Consider the following 23102-nt stretch of genomic DNA (forward strand, 5'->3'; position numbering starts at 1 on the left):
ATTTTTAGCAGTGATCCCTGGTCATAGTCTCACCAACTCTATCGACATCCACTTTGTTAGGGTGGCACAGTGGTGCAGCAGTAGAGTTTCTGCCGTACAGCGCTTTCTGCACTAGAGACACGGGTTTAATCCCGACTACAGGTGCTGTCTGTATGGAGTTTGTACGTCCTCCCCGTGACCACGTGAGTTTTCTCCGAGATCTTCGGTTTCCTTCCACACTCCAAAGATGTACAGGTTTGTAGTTAATTGGTTTGGTATAAGTGTAATTTGTCCCTAGTGTGTGTAGGATAGTGTTAATGTGCGGGGATCGCTGGTCGGAACGGACTAAGTGGGCTGAAGGGCCTGTGTCCATGCTGCATCTATAAACTAAACTAAATATCTCTCAACTGTTCTGTATTTTTTAATCACCACTTCTTACTCATCTAAACTTCAATGGACTCAAGCGTGGTCTGTCCAACCCCTCCTACTTCTGGTGTTTGTCAAATAAATCTTTTGCAAGATGCTCCCAATGCGTTAACGTTCTTTGATAAATAAGGAGACCAACACTGTACACAGGACCCAGATGTGATCTCAACTGAACTGCCCCTCCAACTGAACCATAACTTCTCTCCTTTTGTTTTTGACCTACTGAGCAGTAAATTATTATGTTCTTTTAACTTTCCGAATTACTTGCCGTGACTACATAGTAGCCTTTGGCGAATCATGCACTAGGATATGGGACCCCCCTCCTTCTCAGAGCTCTGCAATCTCTTACATTTTCACAATGTGTTTCCCTTTTATTTTCCCTCTGCCAAACTCAATAACTTTCAATTTTTCTGCATTATATACTCACTTTTTTAGATCTTTGCCCACTTATTTAACCTAACAATATGCCTTTGTACAGGAGAGGTGCCAGAAGACTGGAGGGTGGCAAATGTTGTACCCCTTTTCAAGAAGGGCTGCAGGGAAAATGCTGGGAACTATAGGCCAGTGAGCTTAACATCTGTAGTTGGTAACTTACTGGAGAGTATTCTGAGGGATAGGATCATTTGGATGGGCAAAGGCTAATTAGGGATAGTCAGCATGGTTTTGTACGTGGGAGGTCGTGTCTCACAAAACTGATTGATTTTTTGAAGACGCGACCAAAAAGGTTGATGAAGGCAGAGCTGTATCTCTTGTATGTATCAGAGCTGTAGATGTTGTGTACATGGACTTCAGTAAGGCGTTCGACAAGGTACATGGTAGACTGCTCTGGAAGGTTAGATTGCATGAGATCCAAGGAGAGATAGCTGAATTAATAGCAAATTGGCTCCATGGAAGGAAGCAGAGGGTAATGGTGGAAGGTCGCTTCTCAGACTGGATGCCTGTGACTAGTGGTGTGCCTCAGGGTTCGGTGCTGGGCCCGTTACTGTTTGTCATTTAGATCAATGATTTGCATTAGAACATACAAGGGCAAGATTCACAAGTTTGCTGATGATACAAAAATGAGTGGTTTTGCAAATAGCGAAGATGGTTGTGAAAGTTTGCAGCAGGATCTGGATCGATTGGCCAGGTGGGCGGAGGAAGGGTTAATGGAATTTAATACAGAGAAGTGTGAGGTGTTGCATTTTGAGACATCAAACAAGGGCAGGATCTACACAGTAAATGGTGGGCCTCTGGGTAATGTTGTAGAGCAGAGGGATCTAGGAGTGCAGGTGCATGGTTCCTTGAAGGTCAAGTCTCAGGTAGATAAGATGGTCAAAAAGGCTTTTGGCCTTCATCAGTCAGAGTATTGAGTATAGAAGTTGGAAGGTCACGTTGCAGTTGTAAAAGACGTTGGTGAGACCGCATTTAGAATATTGTGTTCAGTTCGGTCAAGGAAAGAGCGTTCACGTTGCAGCCCTGTTTCCACCAATGTCTCCACCACAACGCACAAGAAGCACAAGAAGCGACAAGACAGACACCATTGTATGCAGAAGCCGAGAAGTGTGTTCAGCTCTGGCTGAATCACTTCTAATCTTGTGTGTGGACTCGATATGAAGTAGTTCTGGGTGTTGGGTGCGGTAACTGGTGAGGTGAAAGGTGTGGAGCAAGCAGGGCCGGCCTTAGGAATTGCGGTGCCCAATTGCGAACAATTTTGGTGAGCCCCAGGTTCCCAGCCAAGGTCTGTAGATTCATAGAAATATAATTAAAGTCTATTATAGACTTTATATCTCTATGGTAGAATGGAAAGTAATCAAAATGTGCGCTTAAAAAGTGCCTGCGACTTAATGGACCAAACAGATCTAAGCTGCATTTTAATATAAAATTGCATACATGTAAGCCTACAAGCAACAAACAAAATATGTAGATCACCTCTGAAAAATACATAGTTACAATACCTCATAGTTACAAAATGAGTTATATGTTATAGTTACAATACCACTTGTATTAGTGACTGTGAAATGAAAAAAAAAGTGATTTAATTAAATAGATCCTGGAAAACCAATAACCATTGGTGAAAAACCAGTCCAGGCATTAAATTTTGGGCTTCAGCCCCATCCTACCCTTTGGGCTTCTACCCCATCTAAACTTAGTTGTGTGTGTTAGTTGTATGCGCATGATGTGTGTGTGTTAGTTGTCTGTGCGTTATATGTGTGTGGGTGGGGAGGGAGGGAGAGGGGGGAGGGAAGGGAGGGAGAGAAGGGAGGGAGGGAGAGAAGGGAGGGAGGGAGGGAGGGAGGGAGAGAAGGGAGGAAGGACAGAAGGGAGGGAGGTAAGTAGAGAAAGGAGGGAGGGAAGGAGAGAAAGAAGGGATGGAGCAAATGAGAGATGGGAAGAGAGAGAGGAAGGAGGGAGGGAAGGAGAGAAGAGAGGGAGGGAAGAAGGGAAGGAGAGAAGGGAGGGAGAGGGCCGGCAGCAGGAGCGGATGCCGGGGTCCGGGCAGACGGGTGGGAGCTGAGGTCGAGGTTTGTAAACGTTGCTCCAATCCCTGGCCCGACCCTCCGTGTATTGTTCACTGCGTCTCCCCGGGGAGAGAGAGGGGTGGAGCCGGGGCTGCGTGCATGAAGCACGGCGACTGGAGTGGTGGAAGTGCTGCCATACCCACCCCTCTCCTCCTCTCCCCCTCTCCCCCTTCTCCATTCCCCTTCACACCCCTCCTCCCCATCTACCCCTTTCTTCCCCCTCCACCCCTCTACTCTCTCTCCGCCCCTCTCTACCCCATCCACCCAGGGTAGATCTACCCGAGCCGAGAGTAGATTACTCTGGCGCGGGGCCCTCTTACTCGCGGGGCCCAATTGGGAGCAATCGGTCCAATCGGCTTACGGCCGGCCCTGGGAGCAAGGGATCTCTATCCTTGTTTGGTCTAGGGAGAGGGGGAGCAAGAGCACTACTATGGGACACAGAGGAGAGATGTAGGTGAGGGATCCATCTATGACAGCAGGGGGGAAAACACATTTTCTGAAGTATGAGGATATCTCAGATATCCTAGAATGGAAAGTGTCATCTTGGGAGCAGATGGGCAGAAATGGAGAAATTGAGAATAGGGAATAGTGTCTTTGCAAGAGGCAGGGTGGGAGGAATTGCAAGGAGGAGATTCTTGATTAGTGTCAGGGGTTATGTGGCAAAGGCAGGAGAATGGGGTTGCGAGGGAAAGATAGTTCAGTCATGATTGAATGGTGGAGTTGACTTGATGGGCCAAATGGCCTTATTCTACGCCTAAGATCTATAAACATATGAACTTATATGGTTCTAATGGGCAGGAGGCACATATGTTTATTTAATGAGATGCTGCTTAATATACTCCTTATATTTAATGAGATACTGCTGAATTACTGGGCGGAACGGTGGCGCAGCGGTAGAGTCGCTGCCTAACAGTTATTACAGTGCCGGAGACACAGGTTCGATCCCGACTATAGGTGCTGTCTCAATGGAGTTTGCACGTTTTCCCTGTGACCATGTGGATTTTCTCCAAGATTTTCGGTTTCCCCTCACACTCCAAAGATGTACAGGTTTGTAGGTTAATTGGCTTGGTATAAGTGTAAAATGGTCCCTTATGTGTGTACGGTAGTATTAATGTATGGATATCGCTGATCGATGCGGACTCAGTGGGCTGAAGGGCCTGAAGGGCCTGATTCCGTGCTGAATCTCTAAACTAAACTAAACTAAACACATGCTACACATTGAGGAAAAAGAGGTCTCGGGACTAGTATGTGTTAATGTGCGGGGATCTTTGGTCAGTGCGAATTCGGTAGACCAAATGGCCTGTTTCCGCGCTGTATCTCTAAACTAAACTAAACTAGAGAGGGAAATAGCCAGATGTTCCAGTGAAGTTACCAAGCTCTTCATTGATTCTCCCCAATGAGGGAAGTTACGGAAAGAAAACAATTGGCTTAACTGAGATTTTTGCCATACATTCCACTCTAGAGAATGACCTCAAAATCTAGAGGCAGATAGTGTTAATCAAAAAATGTTTTTTTTCTTTGCAAGATGCATGCAAACTGACTTAGCTGTCTGCATAGTTTAATCAGCTCTCTTGAGGGCTGCAATTCCCTTTACATGCAGGATTGTCTAACCTTGCCTTGAGATTTAGTTAAGCTTACAGTGATCTACCTGGCATGTTGGCAACAAACTCTGACTGATAATTGCTTTTACTATTGGATTTCATGCCTTCATAGGATCCCGTTTCAGTCCTTGAATATAATAGAGGATTGAGCTAAAAATATTTTATATTTCAGAGATACTCGCAAACAAGCCCAAGAAAAGGGCTGTCATGAAATCACATATTTGCAATGGACAATTTTTAAAGTAATTCTTCGAGTAGACAATAATAAATAAAATTGTAATTCTTGGAACTTAGGTGAATATTTGTAGATAACATGAAAGCAGTATTCTCCTAAAAGTATCAGACTGTCTGAATCTGTGAATCTCAAACCATCACTGTGGGCGGCACGGTGGTGCAGTGGTAGAGTTGCTGCCTTACGGTGCTAACAGTACCAGAGACGCGGGTTTGATCCCGACCACCGGTGCTGTCTGTACATTCTCCCCGTGACCACATGGGTTTTCTCCGATATCTTTGGTTTCCTCCCACACTCCAAAGACGTACAGGTTTACAGACTAATTGCCTTGGTATAAATGCAAATTGTCCCATGTGCGTCGTGTAGGATAATGTTAAGGTGCGGGGATTGCAGGCCGGCGCGGACTTGGTGGGCCGGCCTGTTTCCGCGCTGTACCTCGAAGGGCCTGTTTCCGCGCTGTACCTCTAAACTAAACTGGTTGCTTCTTTGGGATTTCATTTTGACGATGTTACATGACTTTGATTGAAACTAAGTTAACTCACTTACATCTTTAATATCTTGGAAAGGAGAAATAGGCAAAAAATTATATGGAAACAGATGGAGAAGAGAAATAACAATACATTGAATTTTAATTCTGTAATTTTTGTCTCCTTTGAAGCAAGCAGAATTAGTGATTTATTTTCAGCTTAAAACATAGTTATGAATTGACTTTCCTGAAAATGTATAAATTTGATGTTGTTATTATAGTTTTGGCATGCCAATGTTACTGTTCTACACAGTTTTACACCGAACCTCCACGCAGCTTGCAGCATTGTAAAAACAATAATTTCATTGATTTTGTTTGCATTATTTATGGGTGAGTGTTGATGTTTGCAGTGCATTTGTGGACCAAATTTGCATCCCTACTGTTTTTTGTTGTAAGAGTTGTCAATGAATATGACTGTGAGGTCTTAGCTTTTTCAGATTAACTCTCCGGGTCCAAGTGTGTAGGAAAGAACTGCAGATGTTGGCTTAAATCGAAGGTAGACGCAAAATGCTGGAGTAACTCAGCGTGACAGGCAGCACCTCTGGAGAGAAGGAATGGGTGATGTTCCAAGGATGACTTACTACAACTCTGAGTTTCTGGAGTCTGAGATGGCAAATGTTGCTAATGTGGAGAATGCAGACTCCTTCACAGATGGACAACTGATGGCCAACCGGGTTTGCCTGCAAGGTGGTTTGTAAGATGGTGCACTCCCTCCACTGCTTATGAAGAGACTTCTGTGGGCACCCAATGCATGGTCTTAGCGACCTTAGCACCAACTCTCTTTGAGCATTCATGGCCCACAGGTTCGCAGAAGGTAGGAACGTGTGTGCAGGAAGGAACTGCAGATGCTGGTTTAAACCGTAGATGAAAATGAATTACAGACAATGAGACTCAACAAGATGACTCTGAAGTTAGTACAAAGACTTGGGCGGCGCCTATGCCTTTTATCCTAAGATGCTGTCTGTCCCGCTGAGTTACTCCAGCATTTTGTGTCTATCTACGATTCCAGAAGGCAGTGTGAATGATGCGTTTCTACACGGATACTTAGTGCACACCTTAAATCTTTTCCTCTCTTTGCCTGATAATTCCTTTCCATTGACTCTACCTTCAGAAATAATTGGAGACAGACACGCTTGCAAGACTGTTTGATGCTGAATGTTTTATATTTCCTGTGGAGTATTTTTAATAATAATGGTGCAATTTTTCAATATTTCTACATGAGGAAATCTAATGATGTATATTCTCAGTTTGGCAAGCTGTACTTTCCTTTTTTGGAAATACAACTGGTTATTATTTATGATCTATAGTATATTAGTTACTGTATATGAAGCAAGGGGAAGGTTTTCACACACCAACAAATTTTTACTTCAAAAAAAGGTGTTATTTTGCCATTTCACTAACTCTACCTAGTATTGTTTTGGATGCAAAGAAATTTGATGAACTATGGTAAACTTACAAAAGAAAACTTCTCGTACTGCCTTTACCCAAATGAACAGATAGGCAACAGCTTGATTTGTAACAGAACACTTCAATTTTATTGTTGTTAGCTCTTGAACTGACCACTGCTCATTGTAGTAAAAGGAATAGTAAAGTATAAAATCACTAACTTTGCCTTTAAAATGTGATCTTTATGTACTTCTGGGCGATGTGCTGTCTTAACAAGAAGAAAATATGAACCATTATATATGCAAGGAATGGATTTTGACTTTTACATTACATAATGAAACTCCTAAGCAATCTTCCCATATCATATGGCAAATAGAAATAGCTTGCAGATGGCACTTAAACTCAGTGCAGATAAATAGGTTTGTGAACAGAAATTAGAAACCATTTTAAGAAAATGATCCAGATGGCACATCAAACGGAATATGATGTTATTTCATCAAATATAAGAACTTAATGTTATCTGCAATTGAGGCAAAAGGATGATTTAATAAGAGGGATTTGGTCTCTAAAAATTGAGATGTTAACAATGAGGATGTTTAGTTTAGTTTAGTATAGACATACAGCGCGGAAACAGGCACTTTGGCCCGCCAAGTCCGCGCCGACTAGTGATCCCCACACACTAACACTATCCTACACACACTAGGGCCAATTTACTATTGTTTTTACCGTATCCAATTGACCTACAATCCTGCATATCTTTGGAATGTGGGAGGAAACCAGAGCACCCGGAGAAAACCCACGCAGGTCACGGGGAGAATGTACAAACTCTGTACAGACAGTACCAGTGGTTAGGATTGAACCCGGGTCTCTGGCGCTGTAAGGCAGCAATTCTACCGCTGCGCCACCGTGCTGCCCCTCTTGTCTTGTCTCCTAATTCAAAATAGACCTCCAAACTAGTATTAAAATGCTGCATTGTTTATATTTGCACTTATCTGAAGATGAATGAATACAGAATAGGTAAGATGCTACAGTATAGCAAGATCCCAAATAACAATTAACATAAAATGCCCCAATACAAAGAGGTGTGACTTGAGGGTTGTCTGCCTTTCAGAATTGGGGAGGACCTCTGCCAGCAGGAATACACTCTGATTGATGAATGATTGGGTGGGAACATCTGACTTTGGTATAGATCTGCTTGAAAAGATGGGAATTGGCAAGTTGACTCAAGATGCTTGGGAGAGCAAGAGTGCCTAGGGAGAGTTCATGTTATGATTAGCTGGTTTTTGGTGAACATGGATATGAGACATGTGCATTAAGATATGATGTATGGTGAGAGTTTCAAGCCACAGAGCAAATGAAGTCATTGATTAACCAGCAAGTATCAGAAAGGCACAGGCAGCAAATAAGTGTTTGAAATGGATGAAATAAAGTAATTATTCTTCTTCTTTGGAAAGTCTTGTTTAAAACAATAATTTTGTCCCATTTGAGACTTTCACCAGTTGAATAGTCTTGAGGAAAGAGAAGTTGGACCCAAAATACTGGAGTAACTCAGTTACTGGAGTAACTGGCAGCATCTCTGGAGAGAAGGAATGGGCGACGTTTCGGGTCGAGACCCTACTTCAGATTGATGTCAGGGGAGGGGGCAGGGCAGAGATAGAATGTAGTCGGAGACAGTAAGACTGGTGGGAGAACTGGGAAGGGGGGGGGGGGGGGGGGGGGAGGGGATGGAGAGAGAGGGAAAGCAAGGGCTATTTGAAGTTAGAGAAGTCATGTTCATCCCGCTGGGGTGCAAACTAAAGAGGAAACTTGAGGAAAGACAGTTTATCTTAACAATGTCTAGTGATCAGCGATACCTGATGGAAGATCAAATAGCCACTGAATTTGATCCATTTGGATCTGTCCACATTTTCTGTGGTTGAGCAAAACTAACTACTATTTTCATTGTTGGGTCATAAATGTTATTAACAATGATGGCTTCATCCCATGCCTTCCTCCAGGCGACTGCAGTGTTGTGTCTAAGAGTTCAAGAGTTGAGCAGTCTCATAGCATTGGAAGATCTACATTGCTCTTCATTGCACTTATGGGCAGCACGGTGGTGCAGCGGTAGAGCCTTACAGCACTTTCAGCGCCGGAGCTGCAAGCTCGATCCCAACTATGGGTGCTGTCTGTGCATAGTTTGTACGTTCTCCCTGTGACCATGTGGTTTTTCTCCAAGATCTTCGGTTTCCTTCCACACTCCAAAGGCGTACAGGTTTGTAGGTTCATTGGCTTCGTATAAATGTAAAATTGTCCCTATTGTGTGTAGGATAGTGTCAATGTGTGTGAATGTGTGTGAATGTGTGTGAGTGATTGGTGGTGGTCGGAGGGGCCGTAGGCGCAGAATGGCAGCCACGCTTCCGTCAGTCTGCCCCAGGGCAGCTGTGGCTACAGAAGTAGCTTACCACCACCGAGTGTGACTGAGGAGTGAATGAATAATGCGATGTAAAGCGCCTTGAGTATTAGAAAGGCGCTATATAAATCCCATCCATTATTATTATTATTAATGTGCGGGGATTGCTGGTCGGTGCGGACTCGGTGGGCCGAAGAGCCTGTTTCTGCGCTGGTATCTCTAAACTAAACTAAACTAAACTAAATGTAATTAAGCTCCCAATATGCATCTGCACAATAAATATCTTGGGAGAAATACTGGATGTCATTAGTTCAGGACTACAGTGAAAGCATTCCTCTGCAGAATTTAGTTGGGCAAACAGCTTTTTTGGAGGTGTTTACATTCCAGACTGAAAAGACCATTGCAAAGATTGAAATTACGCCTACCATGTTACTCCAACTCAGTATCACTGTTACACTCAACTCTCTTAATCAGGTTGCTGAGTTGTTTTTAAAAAGTAACAGGAGCCATAGCTGATTTGAAACCTCATTTCACATGCCATGGTATTCTAAATGAGGTTATTTCAGACAGTTGATGAGTATTTAACTGGAGGGAATTGCAATAGCTTGCACGATATGATAAGTCATGTCCCCAGCTTGCCATTGTATTATTCAATCACACGGCAATGCAGAAAAAGTAGTAATTACAAAATAAGTCCTCAAAAAGTACAGGCATACCCCGTAACATCTCAGTTTTCCTGGCTGCATTTACTGTCTGAGACAAATGTTCCGTTTTTAATGTAATGTTAAAATAAGCTTATGTATTATTTCAATAACTTCATAATATTGGAATGGTTCAGGCCTCAAAACTGCTTGGTCCCTGGAGTTAAATTGGTGCATTCAGGGGGGTAGTTTATCGATGGCCCGTCCCATTGCAAATTGTTATAGCAGACAAGACCAAAGGCATTGTGTGATCAAGGGGACACCTCGACCACTCAATGCTTTTGACCTTAATGTTGAAAAGCGAAGCCACAAAGATCTTGAGGATGTGTGCAGGAAGGAACTGCAAATGCTGGTTTACACCGAAAATAGACACAAAATGCTGGAGTAACTCAACGGGACAGGCAGCATTTCTGGCGAGAAGAAATTAGTGACATTTTGGGTCGAGACCCATCTTCAGGAAGACTCTTCTTCAGACGTCTCGACCCTAAAGGTCACCCATTCCTTCTCTCTAGAGATGCTGCCTGTCCTGCTGAGTTACTCCAGCATTTTGTAAAGATCTTGAGGATGCCACATTCCCATGATGGAGCACAAAGACAAGCATACTCTGAGGAAGGGTCTCAACCTGATACGTCACCTATTCCTTTTCTCCAGAGATGCTCTCAGACCCGCTGAGTTGCACCAGCTTTTTGTGTCTGTCGTCGGTTTAAACCAGCATCTGCAGTTCCTTCCCACACAAGCAGAGATGTGTTGGGTCAGGAGCACGGCTTCTGTTTTGTGACTACTTTGCATTACTTGGTAACTCGGTAATTCAATGAATACATTTATAAGCTCATCAACCATCAAAAGAGTCCAAATAATGATAGATGGGTCCATGCAGTGACCGTCCATTCAACTGGTCCAAATAATTTACTTAATTTCAAAGTTTTGAAAAATAGCTAAACAGTTGGATCAACATTATTGATTTTGTTTCGCTCTTGATAATGCTTTCTTTATCATTGTCAGGTAGTCAGAGGCATTGCATTGCACGGCACTATATTATTTAATCATTTCAGTCTTGTGACATAGTTTACGGAAAAGCAGACAGCACAGCTTGTTAATCTTTAGTACATTGCTGATATTGCTGGTGCTTTTAAGAGATATCAGAATCAGATTTATGGCAAGTAATATCACTCCTCCCACGTCAGTTGCAAATCTAGACCGTATTCAGTTTGGATGAAAGACAGAATCTTCCCATTTTTAAAGCATTGGCTGTGGTTCGTAATTCTTCACTGTTTCACTGATAAATTACCAGCTCACACAAAATGATTTAACACTATGTTATAGTTTCTTGTTGTTTATTCTTCTGAGCTGTGAATTTAATGTTACTCCATTTGTTATTTGTGCAGTAGATGTTGCTTCAGGCAGCAATATTGAGCTATTTAACTTCTCTTTTTATGTACTTATGTCCTACAGCAAAATATTTGAATTATTAAATCTCAATCATGTCCATGGTTTTGATTATCTGCTTTGCATTATTTTACTGCCTATCACATATTATTTATGCAACAAATATATACCAAACCCACTCATAGCTCTTGATTTCCAATCTCTTTTTTTTGTGTTACAGAGGTAAAGAGGTTGGCCATGACGTAGACCTTCTGATCAGCTGCCTAGAGGAAGGAAATGAAGAAGGTCTCCTTCACAAAGCCATCAGTAAGCTAGACCGTCAGGTAGGTATCACCTATTGCATTTTTAAATTCGTTTTGGGGGATCTGGGCATTGCGGGCAAGGTATGCATGTATTACCCATTGCCAATTGTCTTTGAGAAGGCGAGAGTGAGCCACTTCATCAACTCCTGCAGTTCTTCTGCTCAAGGAACTCCTTCAGTGCTGTAGATTATAGTGTTTGAGGATGAAAGCCAGGAACAATGAAAGATTCACAACGTTAGTAAAATTTGGATGGCGTAAGAAAATTTGGCCTCCCCCGCCATGGGTACCATGTAATCCCGTGCTAACTGCTCCATGGTCGGATAGTCGGCGACTAAACCGTCTCCCCCACCTGGTTTGCCAGGTGAGGAGGGGGCTGTGGACCCCCAGCAGGACCAAAAGCAAGACCTGTCAAAGGGTGGATGAACTCTTAGCGAGCCAACGGCCATCCACACTTCACTAGAAGTTGCGATCACTGTCGTACATAGCGTTGTAAGGCACCGTGCCCGGTGATGTTTTCAACGATGATGATGATGATGGATGGCATATGACTTGGAGGTGGTCGTGATCCCATGTAGCTACTGTGCTTGTCCTGCTTGGTGGTAGAATTCATGGGGTTGGTGTCAAAGTAGCCCAGGGCAGTATCTGCAGAGTATCTGTAAGGTATTGTTTCAAACAGTACACACTGTAGACGCTGTGCATTACTCTCACAAAGGCTAAACAGGGATATTTATGGGTGCCAATCATCTGCTTTGTTTAGGATGGTTTTGAGCTTCCAGGAGATTGTTGTTACCCATCCAGATCATTCTTGTCACCTTCTACTGGTGGTAAGAGCATGGGGGTTGGAGGTGGTGTCAGGAGGTGAGTCAACTGCAGCAGGAACCCTCACCTCTGCTCTGCCCACGGAGCCATGGTATTCATTGTCTGGGGAACCTACTGGGGATAGTCACTTTCTTGTGGCATCAATGTTACTTGTCTAAATGGTGTTTGGGTCTTGCTGAATACATGCAAGGGATGCTTCATTGACTGAATGAATGAATGAATATTTTGTTGTCACATATGACAAGCCACAGTGAAATTCTTTGCTTGCATGCCCAAGGTATACAATAATCACCCTATAAAGAGAGCCAACAAAGTTACAAAGTATTCCGTACTACGTCCACCTTTGTTCTTTTGTTCTCCCTCCCTCACACCCCCCCCTTCATCCCCCTCCCCCTCACGGCAGTCTCCCCAGGCCGGGTCCTCCTTTGTTCCACCCTCGAAGAGTTGTGAATGGAATTGACTTCAGCCAAATGTCCACTACTGGGTTTTTAATTGAATGAAGGTCCCTGAAGAAGCAAGTGTAGATTTTGGACCTTTAGAAAACTACCCTAGAGCAGGGATGATTCATGTCAGACAACCACAGCCACCTTCCTGTTCATGGAACACTATGCTATTTATGTTTTTCCCTGTGATGCTCATTGCCTGGGGTTTTATCAGAAACTTTAAAGCCGCAAGTGATCATCTGTTAACTTGATGTCAAGGGAGTTGCTCTCATCTCACTTTTACAATGAAGCTATTTGGTGTCAGCTTGGGCCAACATTGAGTTGTAAACAAACTGTTGGAGGAACTCTGTGGGTAAGGCAGCGTTTGTGGTGAGGAAGGTTGGCGTTTCAGATCACCACTCCCAAAGCAGAGTTTCAAACTGAAATGTCGACAAATTTATTTCTCCCACAGATGCTGCCTGACCCGTAGAGTTTATCTAGCTGTTTGTTTTTTTGCTCCAGATTCGAGCATCCGCAGTCTTGTTTCTTAACAATCCAGGCTCAACACAAACTGGTCATTGGTGAGTGAGTTATTGACGAGTTGGTGTTGCTTCTGTGACATTACTCTGCAGAAGTGGAATCCACAGTGGCGGATGTTTAGGTTAACTTTTATGTGGTTGCTGCTAGCTTTTGGCTTGTTGCTTCTCACTTTGTATGGCTGCATGCTAACTCAAATTTCACTGTACCTTAATTGGTACATGTGACAATAAACTGACCTTGAAACCTTGAAATCTGGATGTTCATAAGTGATAGGAGCAGAATTAGGCCATTTGGCCACCATTCAATCATAGCTGATCTATCTTTCCCTCTTAACCGCATTCTCCTGCCTTCTCCCCATGACCTCGGACACCCTCACTAATCAAGAATCGATCTCTACCTTAAAAATATCCATTCATTTGGCCTCCACAGCAGTCTGTGGCAATGAGTATCACAGATTCACCACACTCTGACTAAAAAAAATCCTCCTCATCTTCTTCCTAAAGGAACGTACTTTATTTCTGAGGCTATGACCTGTGGTCCTAGACTCTCCCACTGATGATGGAGGATTGACCAATTCAGTAATGAGTTGTAATGGATTTGTTCTGCTTTTTTGACTAAGTTATGCCTGTTGGGTATTTCTACCTTGTGAGGCAGATATCGGTGTTGCAGCTGAATTTAATCAGCTTGGCTGGCTATTCTGCTAGTTCTGATGCAGAGATCTTCTGTACTACAACTGGGATGTTGTGTGGTCCCACAGCAATTGCTATATTCATTGTTCCCATGATATCATATGGACTGAATGCATTGGATGGAGAAGACTGGATTCTGCCATGGTGAAGATCTCAGGAGAAAAACAATATGAATTATTTACTCAATGCTTTTGGCTGAACATTGTAGACACTTTAACCTTTTCTTTGCAACTTGTAAGAATTTACCCTACTCTGAAAATAAATATGCTCTGGGGGGGTCAGAGGAGCAAATCAAAGAAGGAAATCAGGAGGGGGAAAAGGTTCAGGTCTAGATTCAGGTCTAGATTCAGGTTTACTATTTTCATGTGTACTGAGGTACAATGCAAGAGATAGCTATGGAAGATAAATGAACAAGATATAAAAGTACACTAAAGGGAAGGGAGAATATGGCCCCTCAGAAACCAACGTGGCCATGAACGTGGACAAAAATGCTGGAGAAACTCAGCGGGTGAGGCAGCATCTATGGAGTGAAGGAATAGGTGACGTTTTGGGTTGAGACCTTTCTTCAGACTCAACGTGGCCATGAATGTGTGCAGCTCTATGAGATGGGCAAGGACCACAATGGGTATTTCTCCTTTGTCTTTACCTTGGAAAAATACATGAAGACTAGGAAACTTGGGACAGATAACAACGATGTCTTGAGGACAGCCCATATAATGGTCAAGGGATGGTGGACATCTGAAGGCGTATGAAGGTGCGTACATCTCGTGATCAGATATATCTGAGGACACTGTGGGTAGCTAGAGAAGAAATTGCAGGAGCCAGTGGCTGAGATGTGTGAATCATCGTTAGACAGGTAACTGGAGGCTGGCTAATCTTATGCCTCCATTTAAGATGGCTACAAGGAGAAGCCTGGGAGCTACAGACCAGAGAGCCTAACATCTGTGATAGGAACTTGTGGGCCTGTCCCATTCAGACGATTTTTTAGGCGACTGCCGACAATGGAATTGATCAAAGTCAGCACCGGCGACAACCTACGTCACCTGGCGACAACCTACGACAGCACCTACTTCAAGCTACGCTCATTGGCGTCAAACCCATGGTCGCTTAAAATTTTTTCAACATGTTGAAAATCCAGTGGCGACCTGAAAGACGCTACAACTCTTTGGGCGACTGAGGAGACTACTCACGACCATACAGACACCCCGGCGACCACTAGCGACCACGTGGCGACCGCCTAGTCGCCTGTAGTCTCCTAAACAATCGCCTAAGTGGGGCAGACCCTTTACTGGTGAGGATTCTGAGGGATTGGATAGACAGGGCCTGATTAAGGATAGCCAGTGCTGGGATGATTTTATAGAGGTGTATAAAATCATCAGGGGAATTGATAGGGTGAATGGACAATGTCTTATGCTGAGGGTAGTGCAATCAAGAACCAGAGGACATAGGTTTAAGTTGAGAGGGTAATATTTAATAAGAACCTGAAAGGCACCTTTTTTACTGAGAGGTTGGTGAGCATATGAATTGAGGCAGGTAATATAACAGAATTTAAAAAAAAAACACTTGATCAGGTACAGTACATGGATAGGAAAGGTTGATAAAGAGATGGGCTAAACATGTACAAATTGAAGTAACTTAGATGGGGCGTCTTGGACAAATCAGACCAAGGGGCCTGTTTCCATGCTGTGTGGCATTATGACGTAATTAACTGTTAATTATTAAATTCACATAAATTAAAAAATATATAATAATATAAAAAGCACCACACATTATAGATCAACTGACGATTAATCTCTTGTTGGAACTTTTGTTCATGGATTGCTTCATGAAGTGATGGGGCTGGGGAGACCACAGCTAGAGTTCTGTCTGCATATTTGATCTTTGATACAAAGATCTGCAGAGAGAGTATTTTTGGAAGAGTACACGTGTGATCTAGGATTTACAGTAAAGGTTCTCCAGATTTATTCTTGGGCTGAGGTCATTAAGCAGACTGGAGTTGAGAAGAATGAAAATTTAAAACAGGGCTCGACATAGAGGGAAAAGAGGAAGAGTGTAGGAAGGAACTGCAGATGCTGGTTTACACTGAAGATAGACAAAAAATGCTGGAGTAACTCAGCGGGACAGGCAGCGTCTGTGGATAGAAGGAATGGGTGACGTTTCGGGTCGAGACTCTTCTTCAGACAAGGGGAAGATATTTCCCCCTGGCGGGATCTGTATCTCGGCCTCGCAGTTTAAAAATAAGAGGTCGACCAATCATGAGTGGAACGAGAGTAAACTAGAGACGATCATAAATCTTAGGAATTCATAACCCTTGAGGGCTGTGGTCACCTATATTTTCTGGAACATGATTCTGGGGGTGAGAAGCAGGGTCACCTTGTCGTCGTGGAGAAGCTTGTGTGGTCCTCTTGTGGGACTCTATAGTCAGGGGGTCGGATAGGCGATTCTGTGGACGCAGACAGGAGACCCGGATGGTAGTTTGCCTCCCTGGTGCCAGGGTCAAGGATGTGTCTGAACGTGTCCAAGATATCCTGAAATGGGAGGGAGAGGAGCCTGAGGTTGTGGTACATATAGGTACCAACGACATAGGTAGAAAAAGAGAAGAGGTCCTGAAAGAAGAATTTAGGGAGTTAGGTAGAGAGTTAAGGAGAAGGACTGCAAAGGTAACAATCTCAGGATTACTGCCTGTGCCACGCGACAGTGAGAGTAGGAATGGAGCGAGGTGGAGAATAAATGCGTGGATGAGGGACTGGTGCAGTGGGGATGGATTCAAGTTTCTGGATCATTGGGAACTCTTTTGGGGAAGGTGCGACCTGTACAGAAAGGACGGGTTGCACTTGAACTCGAGAGGGACCAATATCCTGGTGGGGAGATTTGCAAAGGCTACTGGGGAGACTTTAAACTAGAACGGTTGGGGGGAGGGACTCAAATTGGGAAAGCTAGCAGTCAGTGTGTGAGGCAGGAGGCAGAGAATGGTAGCACTCTAACCCAAAATGTAGGGGAGAAAGAAGAAAAAGACAATAAACAGAGAATAAGAGAGGGTGGGTTTCTTAAATGTGTATATTTTAATGCTAGGAGCATTGTAAGAAAGGTGGATGAACTTAGAGCCTGGATTGATACCTGGAAGTATGATGTTGTGGCGATCAGTGAAACATGGTTGCAGGAGGGCTGTGATTGGAAACTAAATATTCCAGGATTTCGTTGCTTCAGGTGTGATAGAATTGGAGGGGCAAGAGGTGGAGGTGTTGCATTGCTTATCAGGGAAGATATTACAGCAGTGCTTTGGCAGGATAGATTAGAGGGCTCGTCTAGGGAGGCTATTTGGGTGGAACTGAGAAATGGGAAAGGGGTAGCAACACTTATAGGGGTGTATTATAGACCGCCAAATGGGGAGCGAGAATTGGAAGAGCAAATATGTAAGGAGATCGCAGATATTAGTAGTAAGCACAAGGTAGTGATTGTGGGAGATTTCAATTTTCCACACATAGACTGGGAAACACATTCTGTAAATGGGCTGGATGGTTTGGAGTTTGTAAAATGTGTGCAGGATAGTTTTTTGCAGCAATACATAGAGGTACCTACTAGAGAAGGGGCGGTGCTGGATCTCCTGTTAGGAAATGAGACGGGTCAGGTGGCAGAGGTATGCGTTGGGGAACAGTTCGGGTCCAGTGATCACAATACCATTAGTTTCAATATAATTATGGAGAGGGTCAGAACTGGACCTAGGGTTGAGATTTTTGATTGGAGTAAGGCTTGTGGAGATGCGAAAGGATTTAAAAAGAGTAAATTGGGACATTTTGTTTTATGGGAAAGATGTGGAAGAGAAATGGAGGACATTTAAAGGTGAAATCTTAAGAGTACAGAATCTTTATGTCCCTGTTCGGTTGAAAGGAAATAGTACAAATTGGAAAGAGCCATGGTTTTCAAGGGAAATTGGACACTTAGTTCGGAAAAAGAGAGAGATCTACAATCATGATAGGCAGCATGGAGTAAATGAGGTGCTTGAGGAGTATAAAGAATGTAAAAAGAATCTTAAGAAAGAAATTAAAAAAGCTAAAAGAAGATATGAGGTTGCTTTGGCAAGTAAGGTGAAAGTAAATCCAAAGGGTTTCTACAGCAATATTAATAGCAAAAGGATAACGAGGGATACAATTGGTCCATTAGAGAGTCAGTGGACAGCTATCTGCAGAGCCAAAAGAGATGGGGGAGATATTGAACAATTTCTTTTCTTCGGTATTCACCAAGGAGAAGGATATTGAATTATGTGAGGTAAGGGAAACAAGTAGAGTAGCTATGGAAACTATGAGATTCAAAGAAGAGGAAGTACTGACACTTTTGAGAAATATAAAAGTGGATAAGTCTCCAGGTCCAGACAGGATATTCCCTAGGACATTGAGGGAAGTTAGTGTAGAAATAGCAGGGGCTATGACAGAAATATTTCAAATGTCATTAGAAACGGGAATAGTGCCGGAGGATTGGCGTACTGCGCATGTTGTTCCATTGTTTAAAAAGGGGTCTAAGAGTAAACCTAGCAATTATAGACCTGTTAGTTTGACGTCAGTGGTGGGCAAATTAATGGAAAGGATACTTAGAGATAATATATATAAGCATCTGGATAAACAGGGTCTGATTAGGAACAGTCAACATGGATTTGTGCCTGGAAGGTCATGTTTGACTAATCTTCTTGAATTTTTTGAAGAGATTACTCGGGAAATTGATGAGGGTAAAGCAGTGGATGTTGTATATATGGACTTCAGTAAGGCCTTTGACAAGGTTCCTCATGGAAGGTTGGTTAAGAAGGTTCAATTGTTGGGTATTAATGGTGGAGTAGCAAGATGGATTCAACAGTGGCTGAATGGGAGATGCCATAGAGTAATGGTGGATGGCTGTTTGTCAGGTTGGAGGCCAGTGACTAGTGGGGTGCCACAGGGATCTGTGTTGGGTCCACTGTTGTTTGTCATGTACATCAATGATCTGGATGATGGTGTGGTAAATTGGATTAGTAAGTATGCAGATGATACTAAGATAGGTGGTGTGTGTGGATAATGAAGTAGATTTTCAAAGTCTACAGAGAGATTTATGCCAGTTGGAAGAGTGGGCTGAAAGATGGCAGATGGAGTTTAATGCTGATAAGTGTGAGGTGCTACATCTTGGCAGGACAAATCAAAATAGGACGTACATGGTAAATGGTAGGGAATTGAAGAATGCAGTTGAACAGAGGGATCTGGGAATAACTGTGCACAGTTCCCTGAAGGTGGAATCTCATGTAGATAGGGCGGTAAAGAAAGCTTTTGGTGTGCTGGCCTTTATAAATCAGAGCATTGAGTATAGAAGTTGGGATGTAATGTTAAAATTGTACAAGGCATTGGTGAGGCCAATTCTGGAAGGATGTCAACAAAATAGAGAGAGTACAGAGGAGATTTACTAGAATGTTGCCTGGGTTTCAGCAACTAAGTTACAGAGAAAGGTTGAACAAGTTAGGTCTTTATTCTTTGGAGTGCAGAAGGTTAAGGGGGGACTTGATAGAGGTCTTTAAAATGATGAGAGGGATAGCAGAGTTGACGTGGATAAGCTTTTCCCACTGAGAGTAGGGAAGATTCAAACAAGAGGACATGACTTGAGAATTAAGGGACAGAAGTTTAGGGGTAACATGAGGGGGAACTTCTTTACTCAGAGAGTGGTAGCTGTGTGGAATGAGCTTCCAGTGAAGGTGGTGGAGGCAGGTTCGATTTTATCATTTAAAAATAAATTGGATAGTTATATGGACGGGAAAGGAATGGAGGGTTATGGTCTGAGTGCAGGTAGATGGGACAAGGGGAGAATACGTGTTCAGCACGGACTAGAAGGGCCGAGATGGCCTGTTTCCGTGCTGTAATTGTTATATGGTTATATGGTTATATGGTTATATGGTCCTGAGATCCTGAGAGCGATGGCGTCTGGAGCTATGCTCCTGGTAGGGTCACCCATGGCGGTAAGGTCGAAGGGGAGGTCTATGATAAAGAAAAGTCCAACCAAGACCTCAATGGTGGAACAGGCGGAGGATGATGGCTGACTTTAGTGGAACGTCACAACGGCTGGGAAGGCGGATGAAGGCTGCAGCAGAAAAAGGTCCCCGGTCATCTTGGATTCCATGCCACTGGATCCTGACCCAGATCTGTCAAGGACCGTGGGGTGGCTGTCTGTGCACCAGTCTCCCCACGTTAAACAAAGTCACGCACAGGCGTCCTCCATATAGAGGACAGTCATACATTTTTCGAGTGACTGCCGATAATGAAGAAGTACATATATAAGACAATTCTGAATTTCAAGACCAATTAGAACAGAGGGTGGCAGCAGTTGATAATTTAGTCTCCAGATATTATTTCCAGGCTGCTTTTGAGTGCACGTGCAGCAATTTAATCTGTTGGCTCAGACAGACTTGGGTGTATTAATTGCCAGGTCTCATTCGAAATGCACAAAATGGTCTCCCACCCAGCTCCCTGGCACACTAGGAACCTATTCCATTTTCTGAGTACAAATGACTGCAGGTCAGCAAAACATCTACCTAATGTGACAATATATATTTAAAACCAAAATGAGTCGTAGGCCTACGTCCATTAAACAATCTCTGAAGATTTTGTTGGGTAGGAAGGAAGTTCTATTTCTAAGCTAAATACCATCATGCTTGGAGGAACTATGCAAAGATTGTTAACAGGACAAAACTGATATGCAGGCCCTAGAGACAAGGCAGAATAATGGACATGGTTGCAAATTCAAGTTCAAGTCACATTTATTGTCTCATGCAAGAATTGGTGCAGTGAGATTTGAGTTACCATACAGCCATACGAATAAAAAGAACACAACACACGATAGAATTTAACATGAACATCCCCACACAGCGGAATCAATGTTTTCCACTGTGAGGGTAGAGCAGGCCCAACACTCCGGAGCTCCAACACAGGCGATCCCCGGTAAGGCATTGCCCCGCTCCGCGATGGAATTCAGTGCTGCGCCGATACTGAAGCTCTGGCCGGTCTGCGGCAGGAAAGGCCACGCTAATCCAGTTGGTAGGCCGCGAGGAGGTGGGGGGGTGAAGATGCGACTGAGAAAAAGAGGCATCCTCGACCAGGTAGTGACTGAGAAAACGGTTTCCCCCTTCACCCCCCACATAATAAAGAATAAGGAACCTCCAAAACCATACTTTTGACACACTAAAAATAACAAAAACGATGAAATGACAGACAAACTGCTGGCGAGGCTGCCGCGCGCGGTGCCACCCAATGACACAAGGGGTCAAACTGGGAATTAATGCACAGGGATATGTGTGTTTTAAGGATTGATGGCAATACATAGGTAGTGAAGTAGCACTGTTAAAACAGGTGAAATAAGATGAGCTGTGAGCGATGATGTAGGCTCAGAGTGATCCAGGCACCATTTGTGGAGGTAAAAAATAGCAATGAAATGAAAAACCTGTAGTGTACAGATCACAACGTGTAGTCATGCATTAGGATAGGATATAAAACAAAAAATATGTGTGTATTAAAAGCACAATGCTATAGTTAAGTAATTATTAAGCAATAGATATGAGTTTAGTCCTCATGTGGGTCGGGTTAGTCAAGTTGGAATGAATACCTGTTAGAACCAAATCATAGAGTGTATTCGGATAGTTTCCCAGAGAAATATGTTATGGGATCAAATAGAGAACAGGATCTGCATCTGGCAATGATGACTGAGGTAACTTGGATCTTGGATTTGGTAATAATGACTGAGGCACCTTCAATAAATGACCTTAGGGTAAAGGATCCCCTGGGATGCAATGATGATCATTTGACAGATTTTTGCATTCCGTTTGAGAGTAAGAAAATTTGATTGGAACCAAATGTGTTTGACTGCAATAAAGGAATTACAATGGAAAGTAGACTGAACAAACAGATGAGCAAGAATGGCAGAAGAAAGCTAATGGAATGTTGGCCTTCATAACAAGAGGATTTCAGTATAGGAGTAAAGAGGTTCTTCTGCAGTTGTATAGGGCTCTGGTGAGACCACATCTGGAGTATTGTGTACAGTTTTGGTCTCCTAATTTGAGGAAGGACATCCTTGTGACTGAGGCAGTGCAGCGTAGGTTCACAAGATTGATCCCTGGGATGGCGGGACTGTCATATGAGGAAAGATTGAAAAGACTAGGCTTGTATTCCTTAGAAGGATGAGGGGTTATCTTATAGAAACATATAAAATTATAAAACGACTGGACAAGCTAGATGCAGGAAAAATGTTCCCAATGTTGGGCGAGTCCAGAACCAGGGGCCACAGTCTTAGACTAATGGGGAGGTCATTTAAGACTGAGGTGGAAAAAAAACGTTTTCACCCAGAGAGTTGTGAATTTATGGAATTCCCTGTCACAGAGGGCAGTGGAGGCCAAGTCACTGGATGGATTTAAGAGAGAGTTAGATAGAGCTCTAAGGGCTAGTGGAGTCAAGGGATATAGGGAGAAGGCAGGCACGGGTTATTGATAGGGGACGATCATCCATGATCACAATGGATGGCGGTGCTGGTTCGAAGGGCTGGCTCCTCCTGCCCCTATTTTCTATGTTTCTATGTTAGAAGACAAGATAAGACAAGACAGGACAGGAAGCAGGAAACATTTAAGGAGGGAATACATGACACTCAGCAAAAATATATCCCATCAGGAGAAAATGTTCCAAGGGAGGGATGAATCAACCTTGGTTAACTATGGGTGGTAATGAGGGTATTAAGCTGAAGCTCTTGATTAGAACGGGTGTCAAGGGTCATGGAGAGAAGGCAGAAAAATGGGATTAGGAGGAAGAGACCAGCCATGATTGAATGGCAGAGTAGACTCGATGGGCCGAATGGCCTAATTCTACTACAGCTTGTGAACTTGTGAAGGTATATAAGGAGGCAAATGTTCACAAAGATCTGAAAACTAGGATAAATTCAGAACTCAGCAAAGGAGAACAATAAAGAAAGTATAGAGAGAGAAGATAAAATATGAGGGCAAACTAGTGAGGAATATAAAAAGGACAACCAAACTAATTGTGAGATTTTCACATCACAAGACTGGTGGAATCTACCCTCAATCAGTACAGCGTTTCCTCACATCACTTCAGTATTCTGCAGTGTATCTCAGCAGAAGTTACAGACAGACCTTTGCAACAAAGGAAACTGCCCACAGTCTTTGGAGATTTTGTGGAATTGTTAAAATTTGGTATTAT

At 43.3% G+C, this 23102-nt stretch overlaps 1 protein-coding gene across 1 annotated transcript in view; it reads left to right on the forward strand.

Annotated features, from left to right (window-relative positions):
• The window catches only part of dntt (DNA nucleotidylexotransferase), a 367455-nt gene that overhangs the window by 215989 nt on the left and 128364 nt on the right, over window positions 1-23102 (forward strand). The window contains exon 8 of the mRNA XM_033033629.1: window positions 11345-11447. Coding sequence (XP_032889520.1) covers window positions 11345-11447 — 103 coding nt within the window. The remainder of the gene's footprint in view (window positions 1-11344; window positions 11448-23102) is intronic.

This window comes from Amblyraja radiata, chromosome 15, assembly GCF_010909765.2.
Source record: "Amblyraja radiata isolate CabotCenter1 chromosome 15, sAmbRad1.1.pri, whole genome shotgun sequence".
NCBI lineage: Eukaryota > Metazoa > Chordata > Chondrichthyes > Rajiformes > Rajidae > Amblyraja > Amblyraja radiata.